The sequence below is a fragment of the Sphaeramia orbicularis genome, chromosome 4, assembly GCF_902148855.1.
Source record: "Sphaeramia orbicularis chromosome 4, fSphaOr1.1, whole genome shotgun sequence".
NCBI lineage: Eukaryota > Metazoa > Chordata > Actinopteri > Kurtiformes > Apogonidae > Sphaeramia > Sphaeramia orbicularis.
The window spans coordinates 26,962,284-26,984,796 of record NC_043960.1 but is presented as its reverse complement, the minus strand read 5'-3'; the positions used below and the strand labels follow the sequence as shown (position 1 = coordinate 26,984,796).

The 22,513-nt window shown below is 38.3% G+C and overlaps 1 protein-coding gene across 3 annotated transcripts in view; it reads left to right on the top strand.

Annotated features, from left to right (window-relative positions):
• ect2 (epithelial cell transforming 2) overlaps nucleotides 1-22,513 on the top strand; it is a 59,672-nt gene that overhangs the window by 18,946 nt on the left and 18,213 nt on the right. For all 3 annotated transcript variants that reach the window (XM_030131312.1, XM_030131311.1, XM_030131310.1), the window contains 15 exons: nucleotides 759-832; nucleotides 1,219-1,349; nucleotides 1,729-1,844; nucleotides 2,950-3,012; nucleotides 5,293-5,518; nucleotides 6,854-6,978; nucleotides 9,260-9,379; nucleotides 9,522-9,590; nucleotides 10,147-10,257; nucleotides 11,636-11,732; nucleotides 11,962-12,043; nucleotides 13,570-13,648; nucleotides 13,963-14,082; nucleotides 16,064-16,202; nucleotides 19,370-19,524. In XM_030131312.1, the coding sequence (XP_029987172.1) occupies nucleotides 759-832; nucleotides 1,219-1,349; nucleotides 1,729-1,844; nucleotides 2,950-3,012; nucleotides 5,293-5,518; nucleotides 6,854-6,978; nucleotides 9,260-9,379; nucleotides 9,522-9,590; nucleotides 10,147-10,257; nucleotides 11,636-11,732; nucleotides 11,962-12,043; nucleotides 13,570-13,648; nucleotides 13,963-14,082; nucleotides 16,064-16,202; nucleotides 19,370-19,524 (1,707 nt within the window). The remainder of the gene's footprint in view (nucleotides 1-758; nucleotides 833-1,218; nucleotides 1,350-1,728; nucleotides 1,845-2,949; nucleotides 3,013-5,292; nucleotides 5,519-6,853; nucleotides 6,979-9,259; nucleotides 9,380-9,521; nucleotides 9,591-10,146; nucleotides 10,258-11,635; nucleotides 11,733-11,961; nucleotides 12,044-13,569; nucleotides 13,649-13,962; nucleotides 14,083-16,063; nucleotides 16,203-19,369; nucleotides 19,525-22,513) is intronic.

The following is a 22,513-nucleotide window of genomic DNA, read 5'->3' as shown; positions in this document are numbered from 1 at the left end:
ATTTTACATTGATTTGGCTGAATTGCTGCCAAAAATGCAATAAGTGCTGGACCTAATTCTTATATTGTCATGCCCAAAATGGAAAATTACCCACTGAATCTTTTTTTCAGTACACGGCGTCCTCCATGGGGACATGGATGGATGGATGGATGAATGGATGAATAAATGGATTGACAACTGATTCTCCTGCCTTCTCTCTGCATAGGTGCTAACGATTGATGCCTTACTTCTTTTAATCAGCTCTGGCAATAACTTTCTTTTTAATCTTATCTTCCCTCCTCTCATTTGCTGTCACTTTTCTCACCTCACCACCTGTCCTTTCCTCTTTCTCTTATGGAGATAGTATTTTGTTCCACAAGAACAAGACAAAATGCAGTGAGAAGTCGTCAGCTTCGTGACAGGCAGTCGAGGCTGTTTTCCATTTGAAAGCATCATGCTAACTAAAAAAGGAAGAAAGGGGCGACTGTTTCAACTGCCGAGCCTCTCATACTTGTTTTTGCATTGTGCCTGAAGTGGAAACTGTTTGTACCTGTCGTCTTGCTGTTGTGATTGTGAGTGACAGAGCGATCAGGAATAATGAAAACAGACTGGGGAAAAAGTTCCACTGAGCATTGACAGTAGAATTATTGAAGTGTCTTCTGAAAGTGTGCATAGACATATGTCATGCCCTTCTTTTTGTTATTATATTTCCTAAGTTTCTACTCATTGTGTTACTTGTCTCTGTGTTTACCATAATTTACTGTGCTCTCATATTAAAGTTGGCTGTGTGCATGGGGACGCCCATCCTTACCCCCTCCTGGATTCACAAGGCCTGGGAAAGACGAGATGATTTGTAAGTTCAAAGCACATCATTTTAATTGCAGAAAAGACTATGCATAGCTGCTAGTGTGCCAGGGTTAATATTATTTTTGTTATGCTCATGTATGCTGAATAATATTTTGCTTTCTTACACATAAATTGCGCTTTTTCAAGAATGTTTAGTGAGTTGTATATAGTTACTCAATGTCACTCCTCTTGGTGAATGCAGTATGTGAAAGTCTATGCCAAAGTACTTAAGTTTTGTGTTTTACTATTCTCTGTGTGAGGAAACTTGTGTTTAAGGACTTGAATCTAATTTCTGCTAAGCCTGTCATACTTACGACTGAAACTCTTAAAAGGAAACCTGGGTGATATATCTCAGAGTTTATAAAAGTCTGTCTCCCATCTGTACATATGAAGGTCCTTTCATGCGGGAGAAGAAGAGTTCCGAACAGAGTTCAAAGTGCCCCCGTTCCAGGACTGCATCCTCAGTTTTTTGGGTTTCTCGGATGAAGAGAAAGCCAACATGGAGGAAAGGACGCTTAAACATGGTCAGCAAAACAAAAGCACACCATTGTATTCAGTGTGTTCTCAGGGGGTTAATGATTATGCATTAGGGTTTAGAGTCAGGTTAAACATTTGATCTCACTAAAACTCACCAAATTGATTCATCCTGTCAAGTACCTCTCAATTTTTGGTCATGGACTATACTTGTAATTTCTTTCCGTTTTAATGTATTTGCATTTTTCGCATTGTTTTTAGAGATAACACATTAAAGTGAGTGAAATAGCCTGAATCTGAATACCAAGCAACAGCTGTTAACTGCCAATTTAAAGCTGGCAGTTGATGAAGTGTTCAGTACACTGTAGAGTATCTACTCTATATACAGTATGTGTCTATAAAAAGTTTTTATTTTTTTACTCCTCTCAGGTGGCAGTTATCTTGAGGTTGGAGACGAGAGGTGCACCCACATGGTAGTAGAGGAGAACTCAGTGAAGGAGCTGCCATTTTGTCCTTCCAAGAAAGTCTTTGTGGTCAAACAGGAGGTAGGAATCTGTACCTATGTTTGTGTGTGTGCAGGTACACCTGCTAATTTGACTTCGACTGTTACTTGAGGATTTAGTGGAAAGAGCAGAGAATTTCAAATTAAGCAAGCAGTTAGAATTAACTTGTATTTACAAAAATAATTGCAAGGTTATTGAGCATAGAGTATTAGAGGATAGTTGACCTCTACTGGATGTGTTTCCTAACCTATGTAACTTGAAGTCAAAACAAGCTGATACAAGTTAAAAAAAAAAAAAAAAAAACCCTCTATACTTGAATTAACTGAATTATTTTATCGACGGTCAAACTAAAATTTAATAGCTAAAGATACCTGTCTCTAAACACAATGACTTTGGTTAAATCTTCCTCTTTCCATTATGTATAAAATGGAAATCCTGTATGACAAATTGAACAATTTGTGAGCATAAAGAAAACAGGAGAATGGAAATTAGACTCTAGTGCACACGTGCAAAGCTTACAGTTCAATATCTCTGAAGCTGAGTGTATTTTAATTCTTGCTCCTGAAGACCAGCACTTCCATTCTGCCGGTCAGGTACTGTCTTGACATGTCAGTGATGGGTGTACCCTGAGGTTTTGGTCCATCGGCACCAGGCTTGCAGGAACAAAATAATGAACCCCTTTTCCTCCTCAACAGAATGTCAAATGATCATCTGATCAAGATTCCTTTTTAGGTTAAACCTCAATCAATACAGCCTCAGCTCTCTCTCTCTCTCTCTCTCTCTCTCTCTCTCTCTCTCTCTCTCTCCTTTCTCCTCTCTCTGTCTCTCTGTCTCTCTCTCTCTCTCTCTCTCGCTCTCTCTCTGTGTCTGCTGTCAGAGGAGGGGATCAATAATAGATTTCCTCTTCCAGCAGATGAATAATCTGTATTAAGGTAGAGTGCTGGTTTAGCTCTACTCATAACCCCACAATCAATAAGCTCTTTTCTTTACTTGGCCCATCTGTTTGATTTTCAAGGCAACTGTATGCCATTATTCTATCAGAGACCTTTTATCTTTGCACCTTGTTCTGTCTTTACCCAGTTGTTTGTGTGTGTTTTTTGGAGAGGAAAAAAAAACAAAAAAAACATTTTCTCTCTGTTTCTTCCAGTGGTTCTGGGGCAGTATTCAAATGGATGCTCGGGCTGGAGAGTCCATGTACCTATATGAAAAGGTGAGTGTTTTGTGGCTGATGTTTGTTTGGTGCTTTACTATTAATATGATCACACTTGCAATCACAATCAGAGCTGGTACAGTTGTATAACTGCAAAAGTCCACAGTTTAATGGTGTAACGTGTGAGCTGCATACAGAAATATACATGCAAACTTATTGCCCACTCGGGTCTTTCTTCTCATGTGTGTTTAAAAATTTCACGTAATCAATCTTTGTTAAGCTTGTTGGGTGTGTGCTGTGGTTACTTGACCTGCTGTTTTTTTTTAACACCCAGAGAAGAGGAAAAGTCAAAGTTTGGTATGTCACCTGTATAGTAGTTTTAAACTAAAACAGTAATGTTTTTTGATGACCATGCAGCAGGATGATGAGACCTCATCACTACCATAATGGAAATATTTTCCACAATAAATGCACCCTCAACTCAGGAAACATATTTATTCTGGCCCCTCCTTATTCCCCCAGGCTGATTTCATGGTGTGTGCTGGATGTGCTCCATGCCCTTCTTTAAGTTTTAAAGGGCACAATAAACTTCATGAATTCTGCTGGTGACAGACATTACCCTCTAAATATCTGTACATGAAACGTGTTTAAGCTCCACAAAAAAATGGACCTATGACCAATTCGCACAAACTTTAAGTTTTGCTGTGCCGCGCTTCAGAATGAGAACAAACACAGACCCAAAGGAAAGCTTTTCCTTTTGTTTAGGCTGTCACTTAAAATCTTAGAATGTAACTCAAAGTCACACCCTGCAGCACATCATCATTATTACTGAGGGGACCTTGTAGAGCTGTAAATAACGTCATTTAGATACAATTACATCAGTGCATGGACCATTGAAATGATCGAAATGAACACAGTTTTGAAGTTAAACAGTTAACTGAAGTTTTGCTGCTACTTCTGCACAGCTTTTCCCTGCTTATTGGTCATTTTCTCTGACAATGCTGATGTGATGCTGTATAGTGCAGCATCAAATCTGTAATCCAATGATTGGAACACATCCAGATTTTATTTGGAGTGTTGATGATGCCAAAACAAATGTTTGGTTCACAGGGCATACTAAACAGAAAATATCCACTAAACCAAATGTTGCACACCAAAATGTTTGTTATGAGTATACATAACATTACATCCCAAAAACTGAGCTACAGTATTGTGACTCTGCACAGCAGTGTTTGTGGTTTGGAGTTTCCTTCGTCCTTCCTGTATGTACTTTTAATCTAGCTGGTACTGCTGCTACTGATTGCTTTTCTGTATTACCAGCTGCTTCCCTTGTGAACCACAGAGTCGTAGTTATAGGAAATGCAATGTACTTGTCACCAAGATGCTTTGTTAGTGCCGCTAATGTTCATTGACAATTGGATTGTTCAGCAGAGAATGGATATATTTACTGCCATTTTGCCAATGCTTCAGTTCTCAAGGGGGAAATGGTTTACAATGATAAGATAAAATAATGCTTTATTTGTCCCAGGGTGGGGAGATTAACAGCCATCGTGTGCTATTGGACGAACAGCAGAAAATGACAGGTTCGAACTGTACAAATGAACATCCTTGCGATGCCTTACACAGGGTGCATTCAGATGCACAGCTGTGTTTAAGTCACCTGTTTTTTTTGCCACAAACTATACAAAAGAACTAGCATACACTTGTTTTGTTTGGCTAATATGGTCATGTTAAGCACCACCAAAAAATATCAGCTGTTTCATAAATGCAGTTGCGGTCTTTTTTTTTTTTTTTTTTTTTAACTGCAACCTTCAACAACCCCAAGGTGTGGATGGCAATTATCCACCCAATACTCAAATAACCCCTATCCTTAATTTAGAATAATGTTAATTCTGAATGAAATTTAAGCAGGTAAGCTGTATAAAAATTCACTCCGTGTACAGCTGTCATGAATTAGCTACAGAGATCAAAACCAGAATGTAATCATTTTAATTTTTGCTGCAAAGTTTGGCATTTTAACATGGTATTTTACACACTGGCTTCATTTTCCAGCCTTTGAGGTTGCTGTGTGATATTGGCAGAAAAGAAAAAAAAAACTCTCACTGTGAAGACAAGTCCTCATCTACTTTACTACCTGGAAGTTTCACAGTAGGCACTGTCAGCTCCTCCTCACTATGTGGAGAAGCAGCTGCTGAACATCAAGCTCCCACAAATCACAGGGCACAAATGCATACCTATACCAAGGCAAAAAATGTGCCAATAACAGACAGAAATCAACTTGATTTAACGGCTTATAAAACACTAACAAATTTTTTTTATCTCTGTCGCATTGTGTTTTAGAACGACAGCCCGGAGATGAAGAAGGCAGTGTCCCTCCTCTCCCTCACAACCCCCAACAGTAACCGAAAGCGCCGGCGTCTGAGGGACACGCTAGCTCAGCTCACCAAGGAGACAGAAATCTCCCCCTTCCCTCCGCCACGTAAAAGGGCCTCAGCAGAGCACTCCCTGTCCATGAACTCTCTACTGGACATCTCAAACACCCCTGAGACATGCAAGGCCTTAGCAGGTAATAAGACGTTGATGGAGACCGTGGAAAACACTGGAAATATTACAGTTGATTCTTTGAATTCCTGTCTGTTCCAGAGGACAGGGTAGGAAACATTTCAGGTAGACAAGGAGATGGTAGTAGGATGAGAAGGAGAACAACCAGAGGATTTAGGACAGACAGGAAGGAGAGGAGACGGAAGTCCTACATGAGGACCAGTAACCAGCAACAAGTAGAGGAGGAGCAGCCAGGAATTTGTGCAGGTCAGCTGTTTCTAAGAGTAGGACAGAGCTGAGACTGGAATGAAGATGGATGACCATGGATCCTTTAATGCTACTGGAGAGATAAAAGAAGTCAAACTTCAGTTTAATGTATAGGCCTAAAAAGTAACTTAAAAAAAAAAAAATCTTTTAGTAAGGTAATGGTCAATTTTCAGGTCAACTAAGTGTAACGGAAAGCAAGACAGTATTGGTATTTATGCCACTTATGTAATGTACTGTTAATAAAACATCGTAGGCATCAACACAAGAAGCAGTCCCAAATTTACATGAGAACATTCCCATTGAGGTATACTGACTACAGAAATGAAAACAACATGAATATTTATAATCACAAAAGATAATGTGCTGAAAATGTTCAAAAAGTATGAATACACGCAGTTAAATTCAGTATTTTTGTAACCAGCTGAGGCCCAGAATGGATCATCTGTGTTGTATTCGAGTGTCTGGGGTGACCCCGTGTAAAAGACATTTATTTATAAACAAACGAGCCTTTAGAAGACAATGATAGTTACTGGAATCTTTCAAACAGGAATATAATATATTTTAGGTAAACATAATATACTGTTTTCATTGTAAGTGAGTCTAATACAGTAGTGGGTTTTCATGAAAATATGATCGTCACAACCACTTTCCTTCTGTTTGTTGTGTGAACAGCTTGATTATCTTTACCATATCTTTATCAATGTAGTTTCTCTTAGTACAAATGCCAAAATACAACCACACCACAGACTTTTTTTTTTTTTTTTTGACTTTTAAAAGCATGATAGTTCATCATCATGGTTTTATCCTGGGTTACCATTAACCATTGTCATTTTAACCACAATGTCCTCTTGAGACTCAGGAAAGTAAAAGTTGTGACCATTTTACATTAAATAATGGCCTTGGTTGGAAATGGCATGATATACCTGTTTTTTTTTCAGATACTGGTTTTACTTGCCAATTCTTATTTTAATTCAGTTAGATTGGAATGCATCTCCTTTTGATAATGAATAAATAGTTTGCCAAGACTTGTTGCGTCGTCGTTTCAGCACAGCATTAACAACTTGTCTTCCGACTGTCTGTCTTGCTCCTGCAGAGAGTTCGAAGCCGTCCAAGAGTTCCACTCCGGTTCTGCCTAAGCAGTCAGCCAGGTGGCAGGTCTCCAAGGAGCTCTATCAGACCGAGAGCAACTATGTAGACATCCTGAGCACTATTCTACAGGTAGCCCCATGTGTCTGTATGCTCGCGCTGTGAGCACAATGCTAACGCTCACTTACAGGTCGACCAGTCGGTTGCCCCTGACAACCGCTACAGTCATTAAAGGTGTGTGTGTGTGTGTGTGTATGTGTGCGCGTTCTCACTTGGTCTGTCTTATCAGTTGGTCCCAGCAGAGACTCAAACGGCTGACCAGTGAGGGAGAAAATGACCTGCCTGCCCGTTTCTTTTTCCATCTCCCTCCCCTCCAAACTTTTTTTTTTTACGACTCTTCTGTTCACTATCTTTCTTAGGCTTCCTACATTTTGTTGATGTTTGTTTTTTTTTTATTTACTCTGTCTATCTCAGTCTGTCTCTCTTCTTTTTAATCTGTCTTCTCCGTCTGTACACCCGTTTCTCCTCATCCACACAAAGCTGACAGAGTTAAACTAAGTCAGATAATATAACAGCAGCTCTTCAAACTTTGTGTTGTGGCATTGCAGACTGTCTTGAGCCTAAAAGCTAATCCACCACACGCTGTTAAATTCACCTTAATATTTGCCCTGCAGCTTCAGTGCCATGCCGTTTATCAAAGGAATAGCACATTTGAGGTGGACCCTATAAGCCAGACATTTAGTAATGGCTGCCAGTAGAGCTGGTGATCACTCCAAGAGCTGGAGCCATTTCATAGTCAGCCCCGCTTCTCTTTCACTGTTTAATTTCACGGTCATACAGGAAAGGAAATACACTTGAGCTCGGTTTCTCAGTATAGCAGTTCTGTTTTCTGAATCTCACAGCCATGTATTGAAGCAGCAGACACTGTAAACCCTTATTCAGTTTGGCAGACGGTACAATGCTAATTAGATTTCAAATTTTCAGTGACAAAACGGTAACCTTGGTTGGCTGCTATCATGCTAAGTACTTCAGTCTTCATTTATGAGTTTTAATAATTTAAAGTTGCAGTGCTTGAGCATCGTAGGGCAAAAGTTCCACAGTTACCTTTCAGTCTATTGTAATTGCTTTTGAGAGAACATGAGAATTTTGCATCCACTCCTTTACTGTGTTTTCAGTGATGTCTCGATTTTGGCCAGTCACATATTAAATGCATGATTTATAGTCGAAATTAAAATTTTCTGATCAGATTCAACCTGGATGTGATTCCCCTACCCTGTCTTAACACAGAGACTTGGAAACACGGCTTGACTTTTTCCACAATGACATGAAAACACATCAGGTCATCTGTCTTTGTGTGTAATCTTTTGTTTTAGACCAAGAGCAGAAAGCTGCTAAACGAAGGTGTGTATTTTCAGCTCCTTCAGCTTTAACTAGCATCAAGAAGCAATCAACAATAGCGAACAGTCATTGCCTAATTCTTTATAAACATATTGGTGTAGCTCTGAACTTGAAGCCTGTCGAGCATGCAAGTTTAACAGCAGATTTAAGTAGGTGTCATATTTGTCACATTTCCAAAGCCAAAAACATAGGAGGAGAAATGAGGAACATCGTTGAAAATGTTTACAAGAACTTACTCACAGGTGAATCTACTGGAATAATAGGAATAGTAGTTATGAAACAGGAGTCGAAAGAAGACTAAATGTGTGGCAACTATGACATTAATTTGATTAATTCGTAAAATACTGTGAATTTTATTAAGTAAAAATATTCACTTTAAGGTAAATTGCTAGCCAAAGCTAGCTGCTGAGCACACAAGGACCAACAGATTTAAAGCTTGCAACCAGTTCATAATAATGGTTCTTTTGTGTTATGCAAATTTGCATTACTTTGGTGGTACATGACAGAGCAACTTGCAGCTAAAACTTGTAGTTAACATTACATAGTGTCTTTCCTTGGAACGAACAAAAGATATTTTATTCATTGTGTAAAGCCATACTATGAATCTACATCTGAAAGGCATACTGTGCTCTACCTCTTCCTGACATTGGTACTTAAAGTGTCAGTCTCAAAGCAGCATATCTACTTCTTTGCATGTGTTCATTTTCCTCAGTTTTATTTACTTTGTTATTGTCTGGACTATTGATGCACTTCTTGAGCTGTTTATTTCACCAAACAAGACACAAAAGAAGTCTGAAAAAGATATAGACTTATGATGCACATTGTAGAAACTGTTCAACTTAAATGCAAAATGTAAAGTCTTGGTTATTACTGTGACATCTGAAAGCACAGGTTTATCTGTACATAATATCTGAATACATAACTTGTTTTTGGATCTTTTGTGCCAGTTTTAGAAAAATACATGTGTGTGTGAACAGTGAGTGTTTATATCTTTTGTATCTTTTATCACTTGCAGCTTTTCAAGCTACCGCTGGAAAAAGAAGGGCAGGTAGGTGGACCGATTCTTGCCCAAGAGGAAATAAAGACCATATTTGGCAGCATCCCAGACATCTATGAGGTTCACACCAGAATAAAGGTAATCTATCTTCTTTACTTATTTAACATTTTTGTGTTGTTAGTTAAGCCCCCCCCCCCCAAACCAAATGTGTGAATTAATTGTTGTGGCATATTTGAAATGGTGCTGTGGTTTTTCACTTATTGGTTTCTGCGTTTTTCAGAGTGACCTGGAGGATCTGCTGACAGACTGGTCAGAAGACAGAAGTGTAGGAGACATCATCCTCAAATATGTGAGTAAAGCAAAAACTAACCCAAGTATTTGTTTTTAAAAAATATTATTAATAGTGTGTCCATCCACACTATTAAGTCTTAATAAGTATTAAACGTCTTAATAAGATTTTGACTTTTTTTTTTTTAAATTACTGATTGGATTAGGTGGGTTTTTTTGACGTTTGTTGAAAATAACTGATTTGAAGCCAGTTGCATTTCATGCACGAAAACACTTAAACTATGAACTGGAAGTGAATGGGAAGTGATAGAAACATAAACAATAGACTAAAGTCTGTCATCACCCCACATATTCTGTATTCACATGGAAGGAATCACCAAATTTTGGCCAGAGCCCAACAGGATGTGAAATGACGTTTAAACTGCATTATTAATGGTCTAATATAAGTCTCAGATTTAACTTGTAGAAACCTGCAGACACCATGGATACATTTTGGGACGCTTTTCCTGAAATGACATGGATCACGTTTGTTTGTACCTTTGTTGTTTTTAAACTATTTTCTGTTTATGTGGATTCACCTCTGAACACTCTTGACCTTTCCTCTTGTCTTCTCTCAGTCCAAAGAGCTGGTGAAGGCCTACCCACCCTTTGTCAACTTTTTTGAGATGAGCAAGGAGACAATTGTGCGGTGTGAGAAGCAAAAGCCACGCTTCCATGCTTTTCTCAAGGTATGACCTTTCCATCTACCATATGTGTGTGTTTGCTGGACTTTAATGTGCACACACAACATCCATGAGGTGGTAGAAAACCTAATGTCCTGCCTCTCAGAGACACAACAAACTCTGGTCTATAAGTCTGCATTAAGCGCTGTCTAAACTGTGTGAAACAGCTGCATCAGTTCAAGTTATTCATTTTATACAGAATATACTGACAATTTAGACTTTTTCTGACTATGGAAAGGCATATATGTATTAAAAATATCTGTTTTTTCTATAATTTTGACATTACATTGTATAAGTGAGTCAAATAATCCAAAGGAAATAATGGCAGATTTGTGTTCTATCAAAAAATATTTATCAAAAACAAGTAGACACAATACTCAGTGGAGAGCTACATTCAATAGAAACATATTTATTTACTCCAAACGTAGGGCGCTAATTCTTAACTACCGTAACAGTTTTAATTAGCAAAACTGGTTGAGTGTAACTTACAAATGCCTTCCTCGAGTCAGAAATATCTTTTAGAATTAGACACAAAAACCTAATATATTCCATTTGAGTGCTACATCCACAATTTAATTTGAACAATAAACACTTTTTACACATAAAACAAGCTTAGCGCAGTTATTGGCAAATGAAGAAAAATGTGTCAAACATCAGTAGTGTCAGATCAGTTTTGTATTTAATTCAAATGAATTGTCGTCATAAATTTTGTAAGTGTTACCTGGTTAATGTCAGGGTGCTTGGGCAGGTCTTGGAAGTCTTAAAAAGTCTGGAATTTTGAAACGCTTTTTTCCAGACCTTGAAAAGTCTGGAATTTTGTGTGAAAGTCTTAATAAGGTATGGAAAAAAGTTTCTCTCATAGTCGAATTTTAGAGTATGCTCAAAGGCACATGAGAAATACATGAGGAAAGCATGTAAAAAACTGGATATGATTTCATTAACTTGTCGGTACTGGAACAAATCTAATAAAACTTGTTTGTGTGATATCCATACACTTTTGTGATTTTCATGTTTTGAAAACATTTCTGTCAGTAAAACATAATTTACTGCAAATTATGCATTCATACAGTTATTAAAATAACCTGTTCTACAACACACAACACATGCAATCTCAACCAAAAAGTAGGCACACAAGTATGAAAGTACATAAAGTCAAGGTCTTTTGGGGGGGGGGGGGGGGGGGGTAGCAGTTTTGAAAACGTAAGCACCCTGAATGTGTTCAGTGCAAACCGATGTGTGTGTGCCCTTGGTTTATGTGGCAAAAGAATTGTCCCTCGGTGAACACAATTTAGGCTGCCTCTCAGCAAATAAAAGGGATTGTCATTTGTCACTTTAGAATGGATTTAGATCTAACAGACCTCTATGTAAAACTTTGATTCCGTAGATCAACCAGTCTAAGCCCGAGTGTGGCAGACAGACACTGGTGGAGCTGCTCATTAGACCTGTACAAAGGCTGCCCAGTGTGGCCCTGCTGCTTAACGGTAACACAACCCTACTCCTTTGTTAGAACACTTCACTCAGAATCATCTCCATTCTAATTACATACCTGCTTGTCTTTCTTCTCTTATCTGTCTGCCTCCAAACTCGGCTCCTTCATCCACTATCTCTCCTTGATACCTGTCTGTAATTTTTCTGCCTCTGTGTTCCTGACACGATTTTCATCTCGGCCTGCCCGTCTTTCCAAACTTTCCATTTCTTCTCGCTTCACAGACATAAAGAAGCATACGTCCGATGACAACCCAGACAAGATAACACTGGAGAAAGCAATCGAGTCACTGAAAGAAGTGATGACGTGAGTAGCTTCGGTCTTTATCACATAAGCGGCATTGTTGGACTATTTCCACCCGTCACCTCATGACCTGTCATATTAATGATAATTAGCCGGTATTGTTGAGCTGGACACAAATGAAAAGAAAGGGATTTAGAGAACATTTTCTGCAAAACTAATTAAACTTAAAGGATAAAAATACTGCGCTGAGACATAGCATACAAAGTAACAGAAGTTAGATTATAGTTAATGCTTGTTGCATATGTAAGATTTTGCCATAGTAGGCTCCGAAAGTCTCATGCTGCTCATTTCCATCATCCCATAGGCTGTGTACATAATGAAATTAATGGCATTTGACATGATTGTTTTAGGCTTAAAGTATCTCTGGGCATAAAAAGAATGTAAACTAAAACATGAACAATATGCTAAATTGCAGTACAGTACAGCTTCCCAACAAACATTGAATTATGCATTGTGCATCTTAGGGAAGCTGTTGTAAAAACAGGTATTTTTAGGCTATAACAATCCCAAAGACATTCCTGAAATCCTGAGGAATGTATGAAGTCTAGGTTTCTGAATTTAAAAGGTGTGTTTGAATGCACCATGAAGTCTCTGCTGGTACCTACTCTCCATATGAAGGGATGAAAGTTTATGAGTTTATGTGAATCAGTTGGAAGCACCATGAGCTAACAGGCTCTGGAACAAACTGAAAGACAGACAGAACAAAACAGAATCAGTGTGCTGGTAAATCATAGTTGTTTTTTTTAACCCATAGATTGACTTATGTGCCTACATTTAGTGCTTTCTGGTTGTTAATTTTGGACCACAGTTATAATACAGGGTCCCCACAGGGTCTTAAAAGTCTTGAATTTATGAATCTGCATTTAATACCTTAAAAAAGTCTTTAAAAGGGTATTAAATTTGATATGTTAGGTCAAAAGTTATGTTTCCATAAACTTGTTTGCTGTGTTGTGCTTAAATGTGTCTGTTAAATGTCCAACCTGCAAAGAAAGTAACGTTAGTCGACATAGATCCATCCACTCCAACCCGACAGTTCACACTGACATTAGGAACCAGTTATCACTAATTTTGCAGCCCCCAGTGAGAAATGATATAGAATGGTGGGAATCAAGGCGCTAGAATAAATTAATACATTTTCCTAAATTCTAGTAGTCACAAATTTTTTACAGTATGGCGGTGAAATAGGCATAAAATTCTGTTCTAAGTAGTCTTAAAAAGGTCTTAAATTTAAATTGTCGAAACCTGTAGGAACCATGTAATACTTTCTATTTACATACATGTTCATAAATAACAATTAACACACATTTATTTTTATTCAAAAATGAACATAAGACTTTACTTTAGTGCAGTTATGACTAACAAGAGTAAAATTATTTCTCTTACGCAGGAAAAGGCATATATTTAATAAAAAGCTGATTTGGGGATTTTATTAATGATCAATAACAGATGAAATGAGCATCAATTGGAATCGGATCCTCTTCCCAACCCAGCTCTACTAATCCGCACTGTTTTTCTTCATTCTCTTCCAGTCACATTAACGAGGACAAGAGGAAGACTGAAGGCCAAAAGCAGATCTTTGATGTGGTTTATGAAGTTGACGGCTGTCCTGTAAGTAACAGCATTATCTGTTATTGTTCAGACCATTAAAGCATACTTTGATTTTTTTTCCTCATTCCATTTCAGATGACAAAACAAATTGTGAAGTATGAGCTCCACATATGGTCTCTCAGAAATGACAATAAACCATCCATCAGATCAGTTCACGCTATAATTAAATTTCTGTGTGTTGCACTCTGATGCTTTTCAGCAGATGTCAACCAGTCATTCCAGAACTGGTCCAATAAGCCGTTTCATTGACATTTTGACACACAAAAATGCTTTGGCTTGTGTTGCAGTGATATTTTTCTTTTTTTTTCTTTCAGGCCAACTTGCTGTCTTCCCATCGCAGCCTGGTTTATCGAGTAGAAACTATCGCCCTGGGAGATCAGCCATGTGACCGTGGAGAAAATGTCACCCTCTTCCTCTTCAATGACTGTCTCGAGGTGAGAACGCACACACAGAAACACAACTAGACTTTAAGGAGTTTCAGTTTGTCACCAAACGTATGGCTTGTGTCTTATCGAAATCACCTCGAAGTGATTGTTTCTTGTTGTTGTCAACTACTGACTTTAGTAGGGGTGCATGTTGGGGTCTGAGTCTACATGATTTCTTGTCGGCTTATTTTGGCAGTTAGAAACTTTGAGGCGACAACTAGAGGTCAACAGATTTTTGTTTGTTTGTTTTTACAATACAATAATTAGAGCAGGAAAAGTTTAAATCTAATTAATCAGTTATTGGAAATGTATCATAAAGAGTGACTCTTGAACCAAGCACTACGTCAAAGTAATAAATACCCAAGTAAATGAGTCACTGAGCATCAACTTCAAAGCGGCTAATTAACAAATGTGGGAGTGAAAATCGAACTAATTATAAAGAATAGATGTAATTTTTATCTTATGAGCGCCATATGATTTTCTGTCAGTGTCTGTATTAATAATTAAGAAGCTTAACGATAATAATTGACTTCAACTTCAACTGATACCAATGATACAGAGTTTGAAAAAGTCCTGTTGCCACTAAACAGATTAATTATCCTGAAAGTGGGATATAACAGCCTCAGGTATGAAAATAACATTAATGAACAAAGTAAGCAGACTATTTGATTATTATAAGCAAATTAACGAAGCAGTACTTGTACAGGAATGAGTATACCCTAAACTTTTTGAACCATATAAGCCAGTGTTTCCCAAACCTTTTCAGGCCAATTAATATATTTATAATTAAAAATTTGTTCAGGCCAAAAGAATATATTTTATGTTTCCTCAGACATTTCTTCACTACAGTACATAACAAATTGCAATGATGTGTACATTTTTACTGACTCCTCCTCTTTCAAAACAGTGTCGAAAAGTCTCTTATGCTATTTTACATCATTTTCATCTCGTGCTTTTGCCGTGTCATGACTTTTACATTGTCTTTGTCTTTTTGTATCTTATGCACAATTTTCATGACACCTCTCCTCTACATCTCACGTTGCTTTTCTGCAGTTAATAGTTTACATTCTCTTCCTCTATTTTAATTTTAAGACTGACATGTATAGTACTGTATTGTTTTTTTTTACTTTTGCAATTAGCGACCCAATTAAAAAACAGCTTCGAGATCCATGTCGGGTCCTGTTCCGATCATTATAATCTGTTCACACTTTGCACCAATTTACCAGCATGTTCTTAAAACCACGCTGAGATTCACATGCACATGCAGTGAGCGGAGGAAAACGCAACACAAAAGAACAGGAGGGAGCTGCTGTTTGGGAGAGCAGCATGAGTGCAAAGATGATCGATTCATGTGTGTGCGGTCTGTCAATGCTGGCGCAGGCTGAGAGCGCATTAATAAGCAAGAGAACAGAACTAGCAATCAGGAGAAAGAGAAGAGGTGGGTGGCGGCGCTGATTCAGGAGTGTCAGAGCCGCCTCCTAATGAGCATGGGCGTGTGGGATGAAGAGCCAGACACACATGGGTTTCTGACATGTTGCTATGTCTTTTTTATATGTGCTCTATTGAATGAGTGTTAATGTGGCGTATAGGAGGGGGCGGGCTTGCTCTCCTCTTCATCGTCATTCACTAATCATTGTTTAATCCCTGCATTCATACAATCACACTCCTTTCTGTTCACCCGCACTGACCTATGATGTAGTGTCCCAGCTTATCCTCTCCCTCATCTCTCTCTCTTTCTCAGCGTCTAATTAATGTGACACTAATGAGTTGCATCGTTTACCTCTATGAAGGCTCCATTGATTTATTGCCAAGTAACCAATAAAAGCTTGCTGCACCCACCGCAACCGCACTCAATTCTTAACTGCAAGGACACACACACACACAGGCAGTTTGTTATACGAGCGCCGAGGATCTTTGACTTTCCCCACTTCCACCTCCTAAGTTGCTGCCTCACGTTGTTGCCCGTGTTTGTGTGCATCCGTCTCCGTAGATTGCAAGGAAGCGCCACAAAGTGATCAATACGTTCAAGAGTCCGCTGGGACAGACCAGACCGCCGCCCCCGCTCAAACACATCACACTGATGCCTCTGTCGCAGATCCGGAGAGTGCTGGACCTGCAGGACACAGAGGGTAACACAAACACACACACACAGACTCACACGGTCCACACACTGGGCTGCACTAAGCATTAAAGGGGTTCTGAGTTGGTCGCAGCACATGAATGAATTATGAAAAAAAAAATGTTGAGTGTATAAAGTTTCAAAATGGGGTAAAAAAAACCAGCAGGATTCTCTGTTTTGAAAAACTAGGGACAGAAGATGCAAGCTGGTGTACAGACACAGAGCTAAGCAATGTGGCAGAATGCATTATAGCCATTTAAATAACAAAAAGATAAAAGTGCCTGCTGAAAAAATGGCACCAACCATTTTTATTTACTTTCATTTCCATTGGTTGAATGGATTCTTGCATTATATTGTGTTCTTCGTAGCCATTGCACTCCTTTCACAAAATGAATAATGTGCTTTGCAGATAACCATGTTGAAACATAAAAACTCAACAATAACTCAATGAACAGATGGCGCTACCTGTAAAAGTGCAAATCTAGTGGTCTGCAAAGTAAATTTAGTGTGTATTTAAATGTTTTCATTGACTGTTTTCTAACATGTATTTAACCCATAAAGACCTAAACAGCCATCTGCTACCAAGAGCAGCCAACGATCTAAAATGATTAATGATGTTTGAATCGCTAATCCTATCATTACAGTTAAATAATTGAGGTAAAATGCGGTTTCTCAGCTTTTCATCATCGTCAGGTACGACTCATTTGGACGGTCAGAGGCTCTGTAATGAACGCGGAAACGCCATCACGGTCCGCAACACGGATTTAGCTGTAAAACCCATGTAATGTGATAAATGGCAGTGGCTGTAGATATGTTGTATGTTTAGTTAATGGCATATTTTGCTGCAAAAGTCGCTTTTTCTTCAGCTGTCTTCAGGAAATCTTTGTAGAACACAGGTAGTTCATTTTAACATTTGCTGTAGCTGTATTTTTTCAGGAAGTCAAACTGAGAGGAAAACACTACACATAGATGACGTCAAAGGATGGACACTTGAGTCATTTCCTTAAAGGGAATGCTCCTGTTTAGTGTTGCACTTGTGTTGGCTTTCCTCCACATCACTTTTTTACATTCTTTGTTTATTTTGGCAACTTCCACAAAGACACGTTCTTTAAATACAGAAATCCGACCTGACTGACATGTTATTTTCTTCTCTATGGCCAGCGGAAACAGCTTTATAAATGCACATAGTTACGTCGTCTTCTCCACTTATCTGCTTTTGTTAAGGTTTCATGCAAGAGCCCCTTCACCCAAAAGACAGATATAATGAGACCACATATATTCAGCTCCATCTATTGCATAAAATTCAGTTTTATATCTTATAGATGTTCCAAAACACATTAACATTGTGGCTTTTTAAAATGTGGTTCATCTGATCTCAGGCAAAGCAAGTTTTTTTTTCCAATTGGGAAATAAACTTGGTGAGGGGAAGCACTGTTTCTACTGCCAGAACTGAAGAAGAGAGCTAAACAGTGAAGAATAAATGTCTGATAACATTAATCTGAATGAAGGGCTATGTTTAGAGTGTGCTGAGTGTTTTCATATTTGAATTGTACTTTAGAAAAACTATTTTTTTGCGCAAGTACACTTCTAATTCCTCATCCCCTCATGCTATTATACATAGTTTTCTTAACACAAACGATAAAAGAAGTAGATGTAACTGTGACATTAACAGATAGGTTGTACTTTGAAGCCTTTAACTGACCATATTAGGAGAAGTGGGTGGAGCAAGAGCTGAAACTATGCCAAGATAATGCAAACAGTAGCCACACTGCTAAGTATCTCATAGAAATTTCAGCTTCAACACACCATTAGCAAGACTGAATATAACACATTTATGCTAATGTTAGTTAATGCATCGAAATGACACTAGTAGATCGTATATTGTAATTAAGTACAAGTAAGCATCATGACGTGCTACAGCCCCAGATGATGTGCTGTAGAGCCCCTCTTTTTTCACATATGTTTGCCCCGTTTTTTTTTTGTTTTTTTTTTGTTTTTTTTGTTGTTTTGTTTTGCAAAGTCTTTCCGAACTTATGAGCTTCACAGTAAACTGCTAAAATGAACTGAACTGACTAAGCTAATTAGTGTGACTCTTTCAGACTTTGAGGATGATTCTGATCGTTCCAGCAGCAACAGAGGGAGAAATAAGCAAAAGAGGAAAGATGCCACAAAGCTGTTAAAGCATTTATTCAGGCTATTAGCTGTTGTTCATCATCTAAATCTTTAAAATTGTTTTAAAAATTCAGTTGATGAACAATAATTCGACCAATATGCTGATACAAGGTCAGTTACAAAAATGTTTTGTTTTTTTTTTCCAACTGCTCAGTGCCCCCAAACATTCTGCTCATGACTTACTTAATTCTGCTGCTCTCCTCCTCTAACTTTTAAGTGTCCTCTTTAAGCTAATTAGGTAATAGGGATTACATTATCTGTAGGTGGAAAATGGTAGCAATTTAAGCAACCACTCTGCATCACAGAACAACTGAAAATAAGGAACCAGAATCATCTCCCTCAAGATTATGTATTCAGATACTTAAAAAATGTAGTTTTGTGTTAAAGCGAAAATTTCTTATATTCACACCAAAGTACTGTTTTTCTTCAGAGTAGAACATAAATCTCAGATCTAAGTGGTATAATAATAGAATAAACTGAATATGCATAGAGCCACTGATATCACTAATATAGAGAAGCAGAACCAAACTAAGCTTAAAATAGGCTGAGGGAAAGCTGAAAGACATGAGGCAGGGTGATATTTTAACCATATTTATGACCACACAGTTCAACATATAGGAGGTGTATGTGAGCTTTCTTTACATAGTTTGTTTTCTTGTGTTTTTTCCACCGTGGAGAGAACACAGTGTTGAGACAAATTGTGCCTCTACTGCACAGAGAGCTTTAGTGATTAATGTTAGTGGAGTTTGGATGCAGCACTGAAGTAAATTTGTCTCCCATGTTTTTTTTTTTCTTTCCCCACTTCTGCCTGCTCTTATCTTTCCATCTGCTTCCCCTTTCCTTTCTCCTCGTCCAACATCCTCCTCCTATCATGTTCCTCCTCCTCATTCTCTTCATCTGGTTCTCTTGACCGGCCGTTCCCCTCTTTCCCTTTGTACCTGGTTCTGGGATTATTTTCCCGTTTTCACTGTGTGTGTGTGTGTGTGTGTGTGTCTCTCCCTCCAGAGTGTGTGAACGCTTTCGCTTTGGTGGTTCGCCCTCCGACTGAACAGGAGAACTTGTTGTTCAGCTTCCAACTGGCCGGAGAGGAAACGGTTAAGAGCACCTGGCTGAAAATGCTTTGCCGCCACGTCGCCAACACTATCTGCAGAGCCGATGCGGTGAGAGGACACATACACACAATGGAATGGAAGGATTGTTGGTTTGACAGATTGACATGGAAGGTGTGAACTGTTATAAAAAAATGTCTGATACACATCCTTCAGTTAAAAAAACAAAGAGAGCTAGACCTCCAAACAAAGTGGTCCTGTCTGTCTGAGCACTGTCACCAAAGACCAGGATCTGTGCTTTTGCTGTCAAGGCTTAAATAGTCTGTGTAGAGAAACTTCTAGTTCACCCCCAACTTCTTCACATCATTTTCCCAGACTCAGTTTTAGGGGATTGTTATGCTCTCAAAAGTAAGGATTGGTACCAAATCACGGTCCTAAATGAGCTCCCGGGCCAAATAATTAAAGGCTGGAGTATCAATAAGCTCTGACGTTATCAGTTTGATCCTCGAGAAAGAAAACAAAAAAATAGGTCCTCTGTGTACTTACAGCAGCTTAAGAAATTGCTGTGGAAAGTTTTTCTCCCCAGCTTCATTTGTGACTAAGGTATTCTCTGTGACTCATTTTTGCTATTTTCAAGCCGATGTCAGAGAGGGTCTCTGAGAGGCAGGGTCAGCTCTTTGTCATATATTCCACTGCAACAAGCAGCTCAAACACAGACATCTGACTAGATACGTTCACACTGTAGGTAAAAGCGGTTCAGATCTGACTGTTTTGCCCTTAAGTGACAGTCTGAACAGCACAGATCTGCCCACCCCCCTACCCCCCCAAATCAGACCCAGGCCATTTTCATATGTGGTCCTAAATCAGATACATACCTGATAGAGCCGCACGATATTGGAAAAAAACTGACATTGCGATTTTTTTTTTTAACCCTGTGATATATGTTGCAATATTAAAAAAAAATACTCAGGAGAATGTAATAGCTGTGGTGCACCGACATAAATGGTCAAACAAATTAGTTGTTACCTCTCATTGTGGTGACACAAAACGCATGTTTTAATATCATCCTTCTTGCAGCTGAAATAATTCCAGATAACTGACATTGCTTTTCTTTTGGGCACCAAGTCTTCATTTATGGTGATTTTCTTTTGTTCGTTGCTCATTTTTCAATGTTGTTACCAGCGACTCACTCCAAACTGATTAAGAACATTTGTGATTGGTGGATCAATGCATGTGTCAGGTACCCTTGAAATTAGGTGAGAACACAGTGAGTTCATTTCCCTCTTACATCGCAGGACCTGCGATGGGACTATTGCACACACGTACATCGCGATGACGACGCTCAAACAATATATAGTCCAGCTCTAATACCTGACGTGCAATGAGGCTTCAGTCTTTATAGTCATGTCACATTTCATCTGACTTTTACGTCACTGAAAGGCGACAGACATCACAGTTCTGTGCTGGAGATATTTACTTCCATAAACACAGTGTGCTGCCACTTCAAGGCTGTAGTGTGCACATATAATATGAACAGCCACGTAAAATTATCATATTTCATCAAAAAATCTGAATTGAACATTAAAATCTGCAGTATGACCGTGATGCTAGAGACAGCAGTCAGTGTCCAAAATGGTCACTTCACTCATTGACACAAGTGAAGTATATTAGAAACATGAGCTTTTTTTTTTTTACAAAACCTGAGCCTGTGCGTGCGAAGTAATGCAGAGTTTGATGTTCATCTGTCTGTCCAGTTATGTACCAGTATACTCACAGCCTGAAGTTCAAATATGAAGATGAGTTAGTGATTAAAAAGGAGACCACAAACCTGAAAAAAAGAACCCATAAAGAATGGGTTTGATGAGCAATACTGGTAAGAGTAGTAGTATTGATAAAGTCTGTGTTACAATACCCATCCCTAATCAAATGCATGCATTGATTCTCATAAAACCCGGTCGGTACATCGAGTTTTGAGATCCACTGTTAGTTATGTAGTAGACCGATGTCAAATGGATATTATGCTTCCATCACTTACATTTGTCCATGCTAACCGTTCCCAGAAAAACAGTGAAAACAAGCGAGGGAAAAATGTGATATCACCGAATAAGGAATAAAAATGTCCTGTGCTGTTGGCAGTTAGACAAGGGAATATACTTTTTACAGAATAGTTGAAGATGTTCTTTGAATCTAAATACAGAGTTGATGAGGAGGAAAGTTAAAACAGTGTCTTATTCAAAACGAATCACAACATGGGCTCATTTATTGATAAATTTACATAATATAAAGTCATTGTCTCATTTAAACTACAGCATAGTAATGTTCGTTTCACATATTCACATCTTTTAAATTAACCGTATTTTTATCAGTGTTACCTCGTATAAATGTTCACCGTGTTTTTCATTGCTTTTTTTCTGAGCTGAGAGTGAATCTATTAATGTAATGTGTGAATGCAAAAGGAGAACTTGCAGTTTGAATAATGTCGCTTATAATCTATTTATAAATCTTACAATCTCATGTTATTTTACTTTATTCAACCTTCCGTTAATGTCACTACAACTGTTAGCTGTAATGTACTGTACAAGAGCCTTTTCACATGGTCTGTTCTGCACTACTCTGACCTCTAAGGCATAGCATTACTTTGGCAACACAAAAAACGGTATCATTATGGTTAGAAAAGGAGGAATCGTCATAGCTGTCTTGCTTGACCGATTTTTTTTTCGAAGCAATTATGGACACTTTTCTTAAATGCTTATAATTTGCATCTGTATTGGTATGCATAGTTGTCTTGCAGAAAAGTCATGTGGATCCTCAGTAATCCCCTCCTGCATTTTGTCATCGTACTGGTGATGGACAACTTTAAAAATCATTGAATTATGTAGAAAGGAAGTTGGTGATTATTATATTTACTATTTGCAAAGTCCAGCTACATGTAGAATGAAGTGCATTACACATAGATATTATACATTAAACAATGCAGTGCCACAGTTACAGATGACTAATATAAATGAACATTAAAAAAAAAAAAAGAAAAGGCATTGCCCCGATGCTATAAATGTCATGGTTTTAATAAGCTTTTTCATTTAAAAAATGCTTTTAAAAT